General features: G+C 35.8%; 1 protein-coding gene across 5 annotated transcripts in view; it reads right to left on the bottom strand.

Annotated features, from left to right (window-relative positions):
* The window catches only part of LOC127634846 (RNA-binding Raly-like protein), a 155,317-nt gene that overhangs the window by 14,720 nt on the left and 123,048 nt on the right, over positions 1 to 17,549 (bottom strand). For 4 of the 5 annotated variants that reach the window (XM_052114557.1, XM_052114556.1, XM_052114558.1 and 1 more), the window contains one exon: positions 3,241 to 3,316. In XM_052114557.1, the coding sequence (XP_051970517.1) occupies positions 3,241 to 3,316 (76 nt within the window). Of the gene's footprint in view, positions 1 to 3,240; positions 3,317 to 14,326; positions 14,489 to 17,549 lie in introns of those variants that run through there. The other variant, XM_052114559.1, reaches the window with a different exon arrangement.

Genomic DNA, 17,549 nt, shown 5'->3' on the forward strand with positions numbered 1-17,549 from the left:
TAATCAATTTATAACTGAGATTTACATTTAGCGAAACGAATAAAGCTCTCAGTCAAATAATCTGACAACATCTACAACAATCCCGTCCATCTTCTCTCTACTTAAAAATCCTGCTGAGAGACAAATCAATAACATCTTCCATCTGAGAGCAGCAGAGCTCTCATAAACATGTTGGTTATCAGTAACAGCAGTGATCAAAGTGACTTACAGTTTACTAATTGCAAAAAGAAACACCCTGGAGAAAGCTTTGATGCACTGTTTTAGGGCCTGACAGCCCAAGTGTAACTCTCCAGTTTGCTGTTGACCCCTACCTGGGATTCAACTGCTAAACTTAGCGTGACCCCTCACAGTAGCTACTCACACCACCAAACATCTCTTCAGAAGATGTAACATTTCAAATGACAAAGGCAGGCGAGCAACAGCGCAACAGAAATGTATCTGCAGTCAAAAACGAAGGTATTTTTTTTTAATGGGTTTTATTCAATTTAAACACATTCAACAGCCACCTTGCATGCACAAAAGTTATTTTACCTCATCTCTTCTTTTCTTTAAAAGGAGCAAAAATCAAGGATACAGTGAGTCACTTAAAATGGAAGTGAATGGGGGCCAAGTTTTAGAGGGTTTAAAGGCAGAAATGTGAAGCTTATAACACTTACAGTAATTACTTTGCTAAAACTTGTGTTTTATTTGAGATGTAAAGTTTCTTAAATCGATATTTACTTGGATTACAGGGCATTATGACATTATCTTTGGGTAAAATTGGGTATAACCTTACACTGAAAAGATTAGCAATCAATTTTAACACACTAAAATCATGCTAACATTCATATTGTTTACGTCTTGTGGCTATACTTTTGAAACAGTGAGTATTTTGACATTTACAGATTGACCCCATTCGCTTCAATTGTAAGTACCTCACTGTCACCCAGATTTTTGCTGTCTGTGCAAAATAATAATCAAATATTCAACTCATGTAATGGCCACGTAAAGTTTGTAAAACATACAAATTTAGCATAATATGCCAGAAAGGGACATAATGTAACTATCTTTAAACTAAGGTTACACGGAGCAAACTCAATCCACGGAAATTACATCCAATGATCCCATGGAAGATTTTGTCAACTTTCCGCACAAATAAATCAAACAACTTCCCCCATCAACTTTTATTCTAAGTGCATTATGGTAAAAATTATTTTTATTTGTTTTTACAAATTATGGATGGGTCGTAAATTATCCATCTGTGGAAATCAGGCATGCCAGAGATGCTGTCGATAGAGCCTAACTTGCATTAAACCTAGAACAACCCTTTAAAACAATTGGGTACATACACAATGTGTATCTTTACTTTTATTCAATTTAAATGTGGCTTTAGATAGTGTAAGTCCAAGAGGAATGGCTGTTCTCTTATTGGACAAGGGACATGTCATGCAGAGTGTGCTGTAGCCATAGTAACTGGCGTGATTATGATTTCTGGTCACACATCCTATGTCACAAATACAACTTCATTTTAATCCATTATGCACAACTCTCATTTCCTTTGACTTTTTCATTTCAAACTAATTAACATTTAAAGCTATTCTTGCTTGGTTTTCTCCTGTTCTGCTCTCCTAATTACCACCGGTTATGTTATAGTTGTGTAGCAGAGTTGGTTTGAAATGCAAATCAAGTCTTAATGAATTTCAAAAATACACCGAGTGAAAGAAATAAAGAATTTAAGTCAAATAACACAAGAGTGAAACAAAGCTATAATTATAATAAAACTATAGGCTTAGCAATAACCTGTTTCAGGCCCATGAGTAATAGAATTGTCAGAAATACATGAATGAATGTTTATTAATGTCTTTGTTAATTGCAAATAAAAACATAAATTTTTTCCATTTTCATTTATGGAGATAGAGTAATAGCATCACAGTCCAGTCCCTTATTTCAGTATTTAGCACTATTTAGTGTATACTATAATTTCTTCATTAGCTCTCAAATCAAATAGTTCATGCTTGATAACTTCCCAATAATTGATTTTTCACTCATTTGCTGCTTGGTTAGTTTCATTGGCAGTGCCTGGAGTGCTTTCATCTTCCTGTAAGAGTTTAACAAGTTAACCGAACCTGCATGACACAACTGCAGCTTCAGCAATTGAACGGATGTGCTGATAATCACAGACTAGGGTCCGCTCTGTTATCTAAACCAGATAATATGATAAATGTGCTGACGGCTTCATTCAGCCACACCACCAGACTTTAATCCGTTCTACCATGGCTCTCCTAAAAAGAGAATCGATGTTTACTGAGGTTGTGAGAACAGCGATAGGTTTTCCATTTACACAGCAGTTTGTTATCTTAAGTAAAATGCAGAATGGCAGCAGCTACAGTAACAGTACAAATGGAGGTTTTATGAAGCAATCAGCAAATATGGAGTACTGTAGCTCTCACCAACACCTGATAAAAGTCATATTTTTGCAGAAGACACATTCACATAGTATAAAGGCAGTAACCTGCTTTTTATTTGACGTCAGCTTCATTGTGCACTATAAAATTTAGACTACACTTTTTTTTTTTTTTTTACTGAAGAAAATGTGAGTGGTGTTGTCCATTGCTATGTGGTTGCTAGGGTGTTCTAATAAAATGTAAAGCCTCATTAATAGCTAAAATTCTTGAGAAAATATGTGTATATATATATTTAATTTTTTATTATTATTTCTTTAGAAAATAAGCAGTGACATTTTTTTATTATAGTGTTAATAATAAAAAAAACAAGTATTCAGGTATAGTGAAACCAACATTGCAGTTAGCAATTTTAAGCATACATTGTTTAGATCAATCCGAGTAACCCTAAAAAAACATTTTTGACATTGTTGACTAAAATGATTGATACTTGTAAATTTGAGAAAAAAAATATACTTTTGAAAGTTGAAGGAGCAAGGAAAGCGTTTTAATACCTTTAACCTGATGGTTCCACCATTGAAAATTTGAAAGTCATTATTTTAATTTTTTTTAAAGAAAATGCTATACATCTTTTCATAAATTTACATGGATACAAAGATTACATTTCTACAAACTTGACAAGTGTTTTAAACTACATTTTTTACAAGATTTCTCATTTTTATCTACTTGGACAAGCTTTTTTGTACATGACCTGTATATCCACATTTGTATAGTGCAAATTATCAATGTACAAGTATGTAAAGTTTCCTTAACTGCAACTTGTATAGCAGCAATGTCAAATTAAATAGGAAATACTCGCCTGTAGACAGCAGCAAGGGGTCGTTTGGATCCTGCTTTAGGCCTGTAGGGTTTGGGCTCACCGGCCATGTTAATATCTGCAGAAACACAGAAGAATTCCAACCGAATCAAACATCTCTGGTTATAAGTTCTCTCTCTGGGTGAAATATATCCATGCAACCTATCTATTAATTAGCCATGGTGGTTTACACTCAAGTAAAACAGTGTGGTACCTGTTTGATGTTCAGCAAATAATTTGGTACCCTGGGATTGCGGAAAAAAGTTAATACTGTATCTTGTGTTCTAAAAATACAGCATAATGCAGTAAGCAGCAGAGCCCATCTGATCTAACCTCAAATAATCTGCTATACATAAGGTATTCGGCAGGCAAACTTTATCTATCTATGCCAGCCCACATGCCTGCCTGCCTGCCTATTATGTTTGCTTCGTACTACTAAAACTTGCATGTGGAACGTATGCAATAAAAAAAATAAAATAATAAAACAGTACAGTATACTTTCATATTCTAAAAAAAAAAAAAAAAGATTCAGTGAAAATAAATAGTGACTCTGCTTAACATCTCCTTGCGTGCTCCACCGAATAAAGTCATACAGGTTTGGAACAACATGATGACAGAATTTTTTGCTTGCCTGAACTATCCCTTTAAGTAGTGACCCAGCTTTCAATAAGTTCACTTTTAATAATGCCTGACTGTGCAGTGAATGTGCAAGGATATCTGTTGTATAAGGAAAAGTGAGCGGGAGAGATAGAGATGTGCAGGAGAGTAACAGTCAAAAATAATTTCTATTTATTTTTTAGCTGATTGATGGCAAGTATTTAGGGGTCAAAGGTATGGTAACAAGAGATCATTTTTTGATTCATCTGCATCTGTATCTGCTTGCTGGACTTCTAATGGTTGCCTGGGAACAGGCCGAGCTGCGTTGAGCTCTCCATGGTCCTGAACTCTGGGTTAGCTGAAGTGGGAGTAGCTCTTTTTTAGCTGTTCAGATCGGAGCATCATGAAAGCTTTCCATTGAGATGCGCACTCACTAAGAGACGTCCACAGCATCTGAAACAAGCACTATTTTCAATGGAGATATTCAAAACCAAGTCCATATACAGACATGTTATGAGAGTGGCCACTGAAAGTACTTGGACATTTTAACCACTCTTTAAAAAGTGTATGAATGTCATTGCATTAGATACAAAATACCAAACCAAGTGGCATTTATTTTACAGAAAGATAGCAATTATTATTTGGACACCTTCTGGCTGTCAAACATAAGTGGATCATGTCCATAGTTAATGTGATGAACTACACCTCTGGTTCCTCTGCTGGGACCCCTGTGTGAATTTGAGGACAACTGACTTACATCCACTAAATATCACATTGAGATCAGATGGATAAAAAAAAAGGTAAAATGGCTAAAAAAGTTAAGTTAGTTCTGAAAAATACATTAAAATCTATTGCCATTTGTTTGAAGATGCTACTAGGGTTGATAAATAAACAGACTAAGTCATGTTAATATTTTTAAATATTGCTGTGACTATGCAGTTCATGGTAATATCAATACATTCTAAGTTTTTGTTACTTTTGTACGATAAACTTGGGAGCTGTGTATTGGGTTGCCAATGTAATATCTGGGACATGAAGCAAAATCAGTTAACAACTGCTGTATTGAGAGTTGCAATCATTTCTGATATTCGAACTGCATGGACTGACTGTTTCTTACAAAAGATAAAGAGCCGATCAGTGCAATAGAACTCAATAAATAAATCGATTGAAGCTATTTTAATTACAATGACACATTTACACAGTTTTTATTCTATTCTAAATAGCTATATAATGGTGTGTAGCTAAAAGATATCTAGTGGTGATCAGCAGTTACACACACACATACATACATACATACACCCAGCTGTGTGTTGAATTGCTTTCAGTTGCCATCTGTTTTAATGCTTGGTAATAAAGGAGCAGGCAGACTGCCGCTTACATCCAAAGCTTAATTTTTACCCACTTAACACATCAGAAAGTCTGAATGAGTGTACGGTATCTGCACACACCTTAATAAAGCACGTCCACACACAAAATCCTCATCATGTCTCCATGGGGAAGCGATTTAAAACCTGATATTCAGTAGGAGGGAAACTGACATTACGTTGATGCACCGTATGACACGTTCATCTACGTTCACCTGTTTTAGTGTTCTAACAGAATGCAGCATCTCAAGTAAGATATCACACCCTCATCTGCTCAAATCAGGTTCCTGTGCTGAATAATATTAGAGGGATTGTGGCATTGGTGAGATATAAAAAAACAAAGAGTCTTCCTCCAGACTCCATCACATTAATGTGACAAATAAAAAAGCATCAATCTTTGACCTATCTTCTTCAAATGCCCTCAAAAAGAAACATCTTCATTGGAGAGGAGCGGCATTTCACCAAACTTGTTTATTTGAGCAATTCAATTGCACCTTGCAAACTACAAGGATGGTCACTACGATGATCCTGATCTAAAGAAAAAGTTAACCCATTCCATGAACATCCTCCATGGGTTTCGCTCCTTGCTCAATGGACCTTACTCAGGGTAGACATCCTGGGTGTCACTAGGGTTGGGCTTGCGGGGCTTAAGCTACAAATTTTTTCCATATAGCCCCAAATGTTTTTATCATCTTGTAGTGATGTCACAACTACCAGTGTTTCAGTATCAAGTTGGTTAAAACATTATATTTTAACAAACTAGTTTAATATTAAGTAACATATAAATTAATGAGAACTTTCTTTACAGTATCGATAAAACTTTTTTTGCTTTTTACGATTAACTTCATCTGAACGAACTCGATATCCATTCTTAAATCCCAAGATCAATCTTTCACTCAATGAGCAACCCTCTACTACAATTAGAGGAAATCACTCGCATTTGCAACCAAACTTCACGCTATCCGACTAAAGGTGGGTGCACACTGTACAATTTTGGCCATGATTCTGCCATCTGAGACAAATTTCGGGGATCCTAAAGATTTCTCTCGTCGCAGGGCAAAACACTACAATGCAATCTTACAATGTCCAGTGTGACATGTTCACAGACAACCGATTAATATTTGCGATGATCTTCAGCCTCCAACAAAGTATTGGCAGTGCCTGAAATTTAGCATCGAAGCCGTATAGTGTGACTGCTATTACGACAGGATGAGATATTCCGCTCCTCTCTCGCACTCTTCACTTGGAAAGAAACCTGCTCTGCGTTTGCCCCACTGTAGCAACATTTGTGCCCAGTTATCTCTACTCAAGCACTTTCAATGTTTTTTGTAATTTTAATTTTATATCAAATGTTTTAATAAATAAATAAGCAGAAAATACTTGGGAAAAAGTGTAACACGTCAGCTATATGAAATCATTATTCTCTAAATTAAATAAATAGCTCACAAGATGAAAATAAATAAATAATTGCATTTTCTCTTCATTTTTCTTTACATTTATCATGCATTTTCTTTACAACGTTATTATAATTGCTATTTTACTTTTAATAAATTTACTTTAAACATCTGTAAACGTCTTTAGTTAAGATTCACATCACTCTGATTTTATTTATTAATAAATAAATAAAATATAAAGATTGAACAATTTATACTGGTATGTATTTATGGGACGTTTTAATCCAAATCAGCAAATACAGTTGGATACAATTACATTTACATTTATGCATTTGGCAGACGCTTTTATCCAAAGCGACTTACAGAGCCCTTATAACAGGGACAATCCCCCCAGAGCAACCTGGAGTTAAGTGCCTTGCTCAAGGACACAATGGTGGTGGCTGTGGGCTGTGCGACTTTCTGATTACCAGATTACCAGTTATGTGCTTTAGACCACTACACCACCACCACCACTCCATCCAATTATAGAAATCTATGTCATGTTTGTGCATCATCCATAGGGAATTTGGAAGCGTGATATATTATCAGCCTTTATGAATTTTCTAAATTTTGCGTGGCCAATAGGTTACTAATCTAAAAGAGGAGAAAGACATACTATAACTCACCTTTTTTGTTGTCTCCAATGTGAACAGAGACATTTGTAACTTTTATTTCCACAATGAATATTTGCTTGTGGAAGCTCATTATTAGGCTACCTCCCTCACTCACGTTCATTCTCAACATCTGTAATTTTCTGTATTTGTGATGGAGTGGTCCATCACAAAAAACATTAGAAGTCCAGCAAGCAGATACAGATGCAGATGAATCAAAAAATGATCTCTTGTTACCATACCTTTGACCCCTAAATACTTGCTCGTGATGGAGTGGTATTGGAGCAATGGAAATGCTCATGTCCTGACTTTCAGAGAGAGAAAAAACATGCTCCCCCGTGGTGGGTAAATTTCGCAGTTTCGCTTCTATTCCGCAGCACTCCCGTAACGCGAGTCAGGTTCACTGATCGGGACGATTGGGACCATATCGTTGTATATCGTACAGTCTCGACATAATGTCGCACAGTGTGCCATGGCGATATCAATGCATTCATATCATACAGTCTGACAAGCAACATTCTTAAAGGACAATTATAAATCGTACAGAGGGCACCCGTCAGTTTTTTTTGTTAAAGAGAGTTCAACAAATCAATGTGAATACTTGTAAATAGTACAAATTATGCAATTTAACAAAAATAATATATGAACTATACTACTGCATCTTATTTATTGATTGAATGCATTTATTTTTTCATTCTTAAAAAGCCAAAATGTGAACAAAATGATGAAAAAGTAATCAAATACAATTAGTAAAATTTATATTTTCCTAATGTACCTAGTTAAAAGGTCCCCTGTACAATTAACAGCATTAGCTGGGAGATATTTTTTTAAAATATTTAAGCAAAAGGGATATTATAACTTAAATAAACCCATATGAATCTAAAACTAATCGAGAGCTTGTGAATCAGAATCGAACTGAATTGGCAAATCTGTATCGATACCCAGCCCTAATAGTAATATGTGATTCTGGACACAGCCAGTGAGATCAGTCTGCAGAAAACATGGGTTATGAAAAGTAGATGCATCCTAGGACCTTTAAGACATTACAACCTGTTGAATGGACTGTATTTCTATCCCTCTCAGCTTTTTTGCATTTGCATATTAAGTTCAATACGGCATCTACCCTGTCTAAGGTCCATGGAGTTGGATATTCTCCGCAACTTTCCTTTACACAAGTCACTCATATCCTTGGGATCAATCCAGTGATGTTTGTGCTCCCATAACCATGTAGCTGCATACACCCAAATCTACCTACTTTCTAAGCAACCTTCATTAGCACACTTTACTATCTAGCACTCCAAAGAGGCTTTTTATTAGAACTGAAAGATCTGAACAACCACACCAAAGTCTTCCCAGTGTGAAATATATACATTGACTTTCCTTACATCTTAAAGTTGTAGAGTTGTGTCTACATGAGATGGTCAGTCTGCATACCACATTGCTGTTTATTGGACAGCCCTAAATCTCAGCCCACAGGGATCTCTGTAAGCAGACCAGCCTCATCACGTCCTCATAAGAACCCTTAACTATGCTGCAGACATTACCATGGTGCGATGAAAAGCCAAGACATGTGCAAACTCTGCTTTAAATGAGTAAATAATGCAGTACTGCAGAAGCCCAAGGGATTGAGACATTAACAGGTTTATAGCCGGTGATCAGACACATGCAGTGAAACGTGAACGGCTAAAGCAAACATAAACATCTCCAGTGTGGGTTTGCCTCGCTAATCCTGCCATAGGAAATGATGATGATGCCTCTGGCAGAGGAAAATTAATTTGGACCAAATGAGTTACAGCAAAACAAGCATCCTTTGAGCCACAGATCAGCAAGAGATTACCGAAGCTTAAAATAATTGGAAATCAGTAATATTTTTCCTATTACAGCCAGGATTTAAAGAATTTGAAGTTATGATAGTGATTTATTTGGTGGTTATGTTTTGTACAGAAAAATTAATAGAAAAGAAAGGAAGAGATATGAGTTTGGAACAACATGAGGGACATGTGCAACCATTTTTCTTTTTTCTCCAATCCAATTTGATATAGCACCAGTTAGACATCTGTCATACACCTAGCAGGGATTTAACTGTATCAACAGGTAGAACATCTGTGCTCAGTGAATTTACAAGATCAGAGCAGGAAGCCATGAATTAAGTAGTTATGTGATGTTGAGACAACTACTCCGATTCAGTTTTGTCAGATGCAGCTCTGTGCTTAGTCGAAATAAAACCAATGATAGTAACTTAGGAGCTAGTATTTTAACATCAAAATAATTACAACACCTTTAATTTTTGTCTGACTGTGTATTTTTCATGCAAGACATCTGTGGGATGTCTGTCAAAAATAGACGAATTCTTGTATTTATACTGAAATGTATTCAGTGGTTGGGACACTCATCACAGTCACAGCCCCAATTCCTCACGGCCCAGTGGGAAGACCAGGTCAAATCCATCAGATGTGCACTGTTGCTCTGAGATAAATCTGCACTGACAGGGTTATCACACAGTAGACGACAGGCCCAGAGAGGACAGGTACTGTATTATTATTATTTTCTCCCCTTTTTCTCCCCAATTTGGAATGCCCAATTCCCAATGTGCTTTAAGTCATCGTGGTGGCGTAGTGACACTCAGTTGCCTCCACATCTGAGACAGTCAATCTGCGCATCTTATCACGTGGCTTGTTGAACGCGTTACCACGGAGACGTAGCGCATGTGGAGGCTTCACGCTATTCTGCCATGCACAACTCACCAAGTGGCCCACCAAGAGCGGGAACCACATTACAATGACCACGAGGAGGTTACCCCATGTGACTCTACCCTCCCTAACAACTGGGCCAATTTGGTTGCTCAGGAGACCTGACTGCAGTCACTCAGCATGCCCTGGATTCGAACTTGCAACTCCAGGGGTGGTAGTCAGCATCTTTACTTGCTGAGCTACCCAGGCCCACCATTTCTATATTATTATTAAGGCAGAGAGCTTTCATAAAGAATATTTTATAAAAATTAAATAAATGGTACCTTTTTGAAGTCAGCTGTGGTCACTATGAAAGGTTTTTGTTTGAAAAAGAGCTATGTGAAGATTCTTCAAAAAAGTGTTTATGCCACAATGATGCAGTTCAGTTTTGAAGAGTATTGGCTCATCTGCACAGGTCTGTCATGATAATGGTGATGATGATGATGATGATGATTATAATGGTGAAGGAGGAGGGTGAAGATGATGAGGAGGAAGAAGAAGAGGAGAGTGGTCATGAAAGTGCCATTAAGGGAAACTTGCTTCTAGGGCTGAAATGATTAGTCGACATTATCGACAACAAAAAAATGTTGAATAGTCATTTGATCTCATTTAACGTAACATGAGATCACATAAAACTCTAACGATGATGTGTGAGAGCAGCACTGCAGTTCATGCCTGAGGAGAGGAAGAATTACACAGATCACAGTCCAAATGCACTCAAAACATTTCAAACAGCTTCAGGTGATGTAGATGGCAAAGCATGAGGGAATTATAAGGCAAAAACACTAAATAAGTAAATACAGAAGCACTCTCATTGTGGAATAAGTGGAGCTGGAGCCACTTATGCTCCACTAAAGCAAAAGTTGGTGTTGAGCATCTTTAAAGAAAAAACCCCGGCGTTACATCTTAAATGCAGTTATATTTAATGTGTTATAGCTTTATTAAAGTTCAAATAATACAGAAGCAGATCATGTAAATAACTAAAAACTCTGAAACCGGCATTTCTCTGTGGGGTCAGCCCACATGAAGTTGTCCGAATGTCCCGATCAAAGATGGAGAGATTGAAACTGCACTCGGCTGATGCACACTCAGTCACGGGGATGCTCATCCCTTGAGCTTGCATGCTTAATGCAGCTAGATTATAACGTGATGGTTCGCGTCTTATTGAATCATAATAAATGTCACTGTGCATTTCTTATCATGAAGAAAATTGGCAATATGCAGCTCCATTTATATGAGAGAGTTAATTTTTTTGTGAGTTAAAGATGGATTGAAGTGAACAGAAAGGTGAGAGAGGGTAGTCTTCGACCCTTTGACACTGCAACATTTTTAAATGGACAACAAGACAAAACTACTTGATAACAATAGGATTGTTTGCAGAGGTATTTGTAAAAGATGATTTTGTCAGTCGAATAATTGTTCTAATAATCGTTAGATTAATCGATTATCAAAATAATCGTTAGCTGCAGCCCTATTTGCTTCTGATGGAACTTAAAGCTACACTGTAAAACATGACAGGCCCTCAGGAGGATCAAAAAATACAACTGCATGCGTCTTGCGGAAGAACATTGTTTTGGAAATGACATAAGACGTGGTTCGGCTCTGCTCCTCTGCGCGGATTAATCTGGTTTCAGGCACTCAAGGATACAGGACATCTTATCAGAGCGAATGGACAAATAAATACAGAAAGAAAGGAAAAGACGGATATCCGAAAACATGTCATCTGAGCAGATAGTTTTGATTTATTGGAAATATTGACATTTTGAAATAAATTACATTACAAGTGTACAGGGTTGGGAGAGTTATTTTGAAAAGTATTCCACTACATATTACAGAATACCAGCTGTAAAATGTAATTTGAAACATATTCCATAAGATTATCAAGGTCAGCAATGTATTATAAATACTTTGGATTACTTCTTCAGCACTGGTAGTTTTTTTTAACTTGTTTTGACTATAGAAACTCTGCCAGTACAGTAAGACAAAATACACATGTTAAAAATATTTTCTCTGAAAAACCGAAATATCTTATTCAGTGTTGTTTCTAAAACAAGATTAATCAAATTGATCTTGTTTTAAGGATTTTTAGATATTTTTACAGGAAAACAATGCAAACATAATTATCAAGAATATGATTTTTGCCCTAATATCAAAGGTCTTACTAGAAAGAAAAAAAACGTGAATTTTCTTGATAAAACAATATGATCATGCCTGGTAACACCTGCATGTTATATGGCTAGAAATAGCATTTTAGCTTAGTGTAAAGCTGACAATTTACACAAGGTTTATTTCTATTAAACTTACTTCAAACTTTCTTCTCAGTCTGTTTGTATGAACGTAACACATCATAAGAAAGTGTTTCACCGCTGTTCAAATGCACTTTGGATCGCATCATTTAAATGTTTTCCATCTGAAAGGACTAAATATTAAATGAAACAAATGACAATAAAATGCAAAGTAATCTCTTCAGTAATCAAAATACTTCTTGAATGTAACTGTATTCTAATTACCAATAATTTAAACTGTAACTGTAGTGGAATACAGTTACTTATATTTTGTATTTTAAATATGTATTCCGTTACTCCCCAAACCCTGCAAATATTAGGCAACGTTCGTTAACATTAGACATAATGAATGCTAGCCTGATAAAGTCAAAAGTTGTAAAGTTTTATAACTACAGGATATTCTGGCCAAATATACCACGGTTGTAACTAAGTAACTAACATCATTTCAAGACTCACATGTCCTTGGCAAGCCTATAGGACTAAAGGATTTATTTATATAAACAATTGCCATTATAAAGAACAATACACACGATGCTCTGCACCGATTACAGTATAAATACACAGATGTGTGTGTGTGTGTGATTACACAATTATACATAATTATACATATAAATACCTTTCTTACCTGTTGAGTAAGAAAAAAGCCATCTCTGGGTTGCTTTTAAATCCTTTCAGATCTCTGAGATGTACATATCTGAAAAGCCAAGCCAATGTTGATTCGGATTTTATTACGGACTTTGTTGCTTTCGCTTTTTGCTTGTAGACACTGCTCGGTTTCTTTGTCTTTACACCCGGTGATTCTCTGGAGGTATGCCGTTTTGAATTATCCATGGTCTATTTTTCTCGTTCGTTGTCACAAACTTTCAGCTTCACGCGCTTCTTTTCTCTCTGTATGGATATGACGTCAACACGCAAGGGCGAATGACACATGTATGCAATTTACCGTGAAATCCGTCCCGACAGCTCTAAAATATAAATAATTACTATAGGTTTATTAAAAGTGTATTTGGGTAAAGACATGGTTTGGAAGATGGATTTTTAGTTACATAGTGTAGCTTTAAGTAACTCTAGGGATTTAAAATATGGTAACTTACCAACAAAATCAGACTTCAGTGGCATGGATAATAAAATAAAATCTGTATTGTGTAAAGTGCATTATGAGGATGTGTCTGTCGTAACCTGCTGTGATACTGTACTGTATGTCAGCCATCTGTAAACGTGTATCAATACTCACACCAGCACGACAGAGAATTTTCCAAAATGCAACTGAACAGAACAAGTCTAGTCATAGAAGCGGTACAACTGACAGAAAGTACATGTGATATCATGACAATGTCAACTAGGCATAAAGTCACTATTGAAAACAGCCCATTAGACCTTTCAGACACATTTTAACAGCAACACAATTGTGAAACACAAAACACTTCATGGCAAGTATGTTATAGGTCAAACCATTGCTTGGCTAAATTTATAACATTTAAAACACATTTGTGATATCTTTCCCCAATAAAAATTAAGACTTGCCCCAATATCACATTTATGAAAGTACCTTTGTCCTGAGAACACAGTTTAGCCTTTCTACCATCATTATACAGTTGACTTTTGCCTGAATGTCATGTCAGTGTGGTTTTATTGTGTGCACTTGTTTACCCAACAGCTATGGCAACAAAAAATATATATGTATATATATATATATATATATATATATATATATATATATATATATATATATATATATATATATATATGATGTAGGATTTTTAAACTGGAGGATAAAACTCACAATATCATTCAAATTTAAGAGGGGTTTGAACTAGGCGTTTCGAACCAACATACAAAACCACTGCAAGAGAAATCACATTCTGCACTTTTGCCTCAAAACCTTATTTAAGGAGGTGTGACAACTTCCCCGTGTGACAACTAGCTGTAAACTATTCTGTAAATGTCATTATTCAGCATAATTTCTATGAAAATAATTGCGTTTTAATTGAGGCAGGTCACGATATAGACACATTTAATGCAAAGCATTATTAACGCATATTCTCAAAGTTACTGGTCAAAGAAACTCACACCGGTGATTTCGACGTTTCCCTTTGAACATTGTCATTCTGTACGGGTCCAGTTTGGCGGCTTAACAATCCTGCTCGTGCTGGGGGAAAAAAAAGGGACCGAACCTTCGCACCTCTGCTGAGCTTTTTTTAGAAACAGATCCGCTTTTTCCGAAGGTGGAGATCCGGAGAAAGATCCACTTTCACGGAAAAGACGATACCATTAGCTCGGCCCAGACAGGGGTGCTTTACACTACACCAGACTCCCCTGTGGGTCTCTACATGAGCGAGTTTACAAATCCCACTACGGCGAAGGAACTGTGATTAACATTCATGAGCCAATCCTTTGGAATTGGACGTCGACTACGCAACGTCCTTATTACGTATTTACTATTCGAATTCCAAGTGTTCGTCATTGGAAGGTTACCAAGGAACTTTAGTATGAGCTAATTAATATGCATAAGCCATGCCGTCGCCATAGTTGGATTTGCACTTGAACGTTGAATGTCGTTACATTTTGTTGAAGCAACACTAGATCCTGGATCTAATATTTTCACGTTAGACAAGGTATTTACAATTGTTAATATAAAAACAGTAATTAATCATTAATAATAATTGCATGCATGTCTATTTCAAAATATAGGATGTTCAAGAGTTAAAAAGGAACAATCCCTGGAAATCCCTTATTATTATTAATATTATTATTATTATTATTAGACACTATAATTGTTTAAAGGAAAAAAGGAACAATCCCTGAAATCCATTATTATTATTATTATTATTATTATTATTAGACACTATAATTATTTAATGTCTGCAATATAATAATATATATATATATATATATATATATATATATATATATATATATATTTTAGACACACACACACACACACACACACACACACACATATATATATATATATATATATATATATATATATATATATATATATATATATATATATGTGTGTGTGTGTCTATTTCAATAAAACAGGATGTTCAAAAGGAAAAAATTAACAATCGCTGGCAAAATGTATTTTATAATGATACAAATAATAATAATTATGTCCTTTATGCAATATAGTAATATTGCCTAATATTTCCATGTATGTCTATTCAGATATATAATAGGCTGCACATACATTCGAAGCAAAAAACAACAAATCCCTGCACCCTGGCAAAAATCTAATATGAGTTTCTAACTCAGAAGATTGACAGAAAAGCTGATTGGCATTACAGATTGGCGTCACTTTCTTCTCACATTCAGGATCATGAAATGGGGTCCAAACTTAAAATTTATTTCAATCTTATACCCAGACAAATCCTAAATGTAGCTTTTGTGAATCTGAGAGTTGAAAAAAACATCAAGTGTTGGGAGCAAATGCATTACAATTATCCATGTTTTCCCCCTAAATACACCACACAAAGCATTTAAACCATGTGGTGTAGTGGTCTAAGCACATAACTGGTAATCTGGTAATAAGAAGGTCACTGGTTTAAACCCCACAGCCACCACCATTGTGTCCTTGAGCAAGGCACTTAACTCCAGGTTGCTCCGGGGGGATTGTCCCTGTAATAAGTGCACTGTAAGTCGCTTTGGATAAAAGCGTCTTCCAAATGCATAAATGTAAATGTAAAATGTAATAATGTGCAATTTACACTGTTAGTGTGTGACTATCAGCATGTGGGTTGTTTTTGCCCCAAAATAGCTGTGAAAGTATACTTTTCAAGATCCAACTGCAATGAGCAAGATACCAGCAACAAATCTGACAATATCTGCAGCATCTAGCCTACCGGTACTTTAAACCTGACAAATGACAAATGTCATAAAGGCAGGAGCATTGAGAGATTTTGTAAAACACCATAAAAATGTCAAACATATCTTCTGTAGTTTGCAAGTCTAAATATGGATCATATTTTATATTCTTTTTGAGAAATATAATGATAAAAATAAACAATTGTTTGTTTTGGGTGATCTGTACATACATGGGTATATAGACCACTGTTTGCACGCATGCTTAGACAATTTCTGCAATTTTGAAATGGCACTTTGGAAAAACAACAGCGCCATCTTGTGGCTAATGCAGAGTAGCTACTTTTTATACATTCTGAAGAACAGAAAAAACTCAGATGACATTCTTCAGAATCCACATTCCATTGCTATTGTTTGGAAATATAAATGTCACAGTTCACGTTAAATATCTGAAATTGACCTGAGAATGATATTAATGATGTTAACGATGACACAATTTACATTTTGGGAGGAACTATTCCTTTAAGACAGAAAATAAAGCTGGAGTTGATATAAACTTGTAGATCCTTTGCAACAAGGGTTAGCAAAGTTGTAGCAATTATATCTAAACTGCAGCCTTTATATACTTTTACAATAAAGAGTAAAAGCAGTGCTGTAATGCTCAACATTTATATTCATGGTGATAACATGATACAACTGTCTCCAGAAATAGCCTGGATAAAGATCCCTTGTTTATTTATATGTGAGAACTAGACTCATTAAAGAGAAGCTTAAATCAAGGTAATGATTGCAAATTAATAAACTGGTGATATATTGACGAGAAAACCTTTTAATGGGGAAAAAGAGCGAAAGTGTGAGAGAGTCCTAGAGTGCAAAGGATCACATTATGAGAACACAGTACTGCTATTTAAACAGTCATTTGTGTCTGGCGGATCTAATGGAGTGTCATATCGCTTGCAGTCAGTCATATGACCGTACACACAGACACACAAATATCCCAACAAATAATGGCTCTGAAAAATAGTGAAAGCATCAAGCATGGAATCCTATTTGATGAGACAAAGGAGTTGCAGAGAGCCTTTTTATTTCTCTTTATGGGTCTCTCTCGATAACCTCCATTCTATTCCACCCAACCGAGATGCTTCCCTCAAATAATAGAACTTATAATGAAGACAGTATTGTTCCCTATTGCTCAGTTCAGTGGAGCTGATATCCAGCATGATGGCAGACGGTCTTGGATTAATCGAGTGTGCTTGATGGATGTACATCATGGCACCGTAGTACAGTGACTGACAGTTTCACAGCAACACAGAAGGACTGAAGATGAAATGAAGGGTAGAGATGTAGACTATAGGCATCAGGTTTTAAAGGAATAGTCCAACCAATTTAAAATCTAATTTGTGTGCATATTTAACTTGCAATAAGCATTGCTCTAGTTTTGATTTTGGTCTCGTAAAGTTTAAATCTATGCAGAAGTGCAAATGAGATT

The sequence above is a fragment of the Xyrauchen texanus genome, chromosome 42, assembly GCF_025860055.1.
Source record: "Xyrauchen texanus isolate HMW12.3.18 chromosome 42, RBS_HiC_50CHRs, whole genome shotgun sequence".
NCBI lineage: Eukaryota > Metazoa > Chordata > Actinopteri > Cypriniformes > Catostomidae > Xyrauchen > Xyrauchen texanus.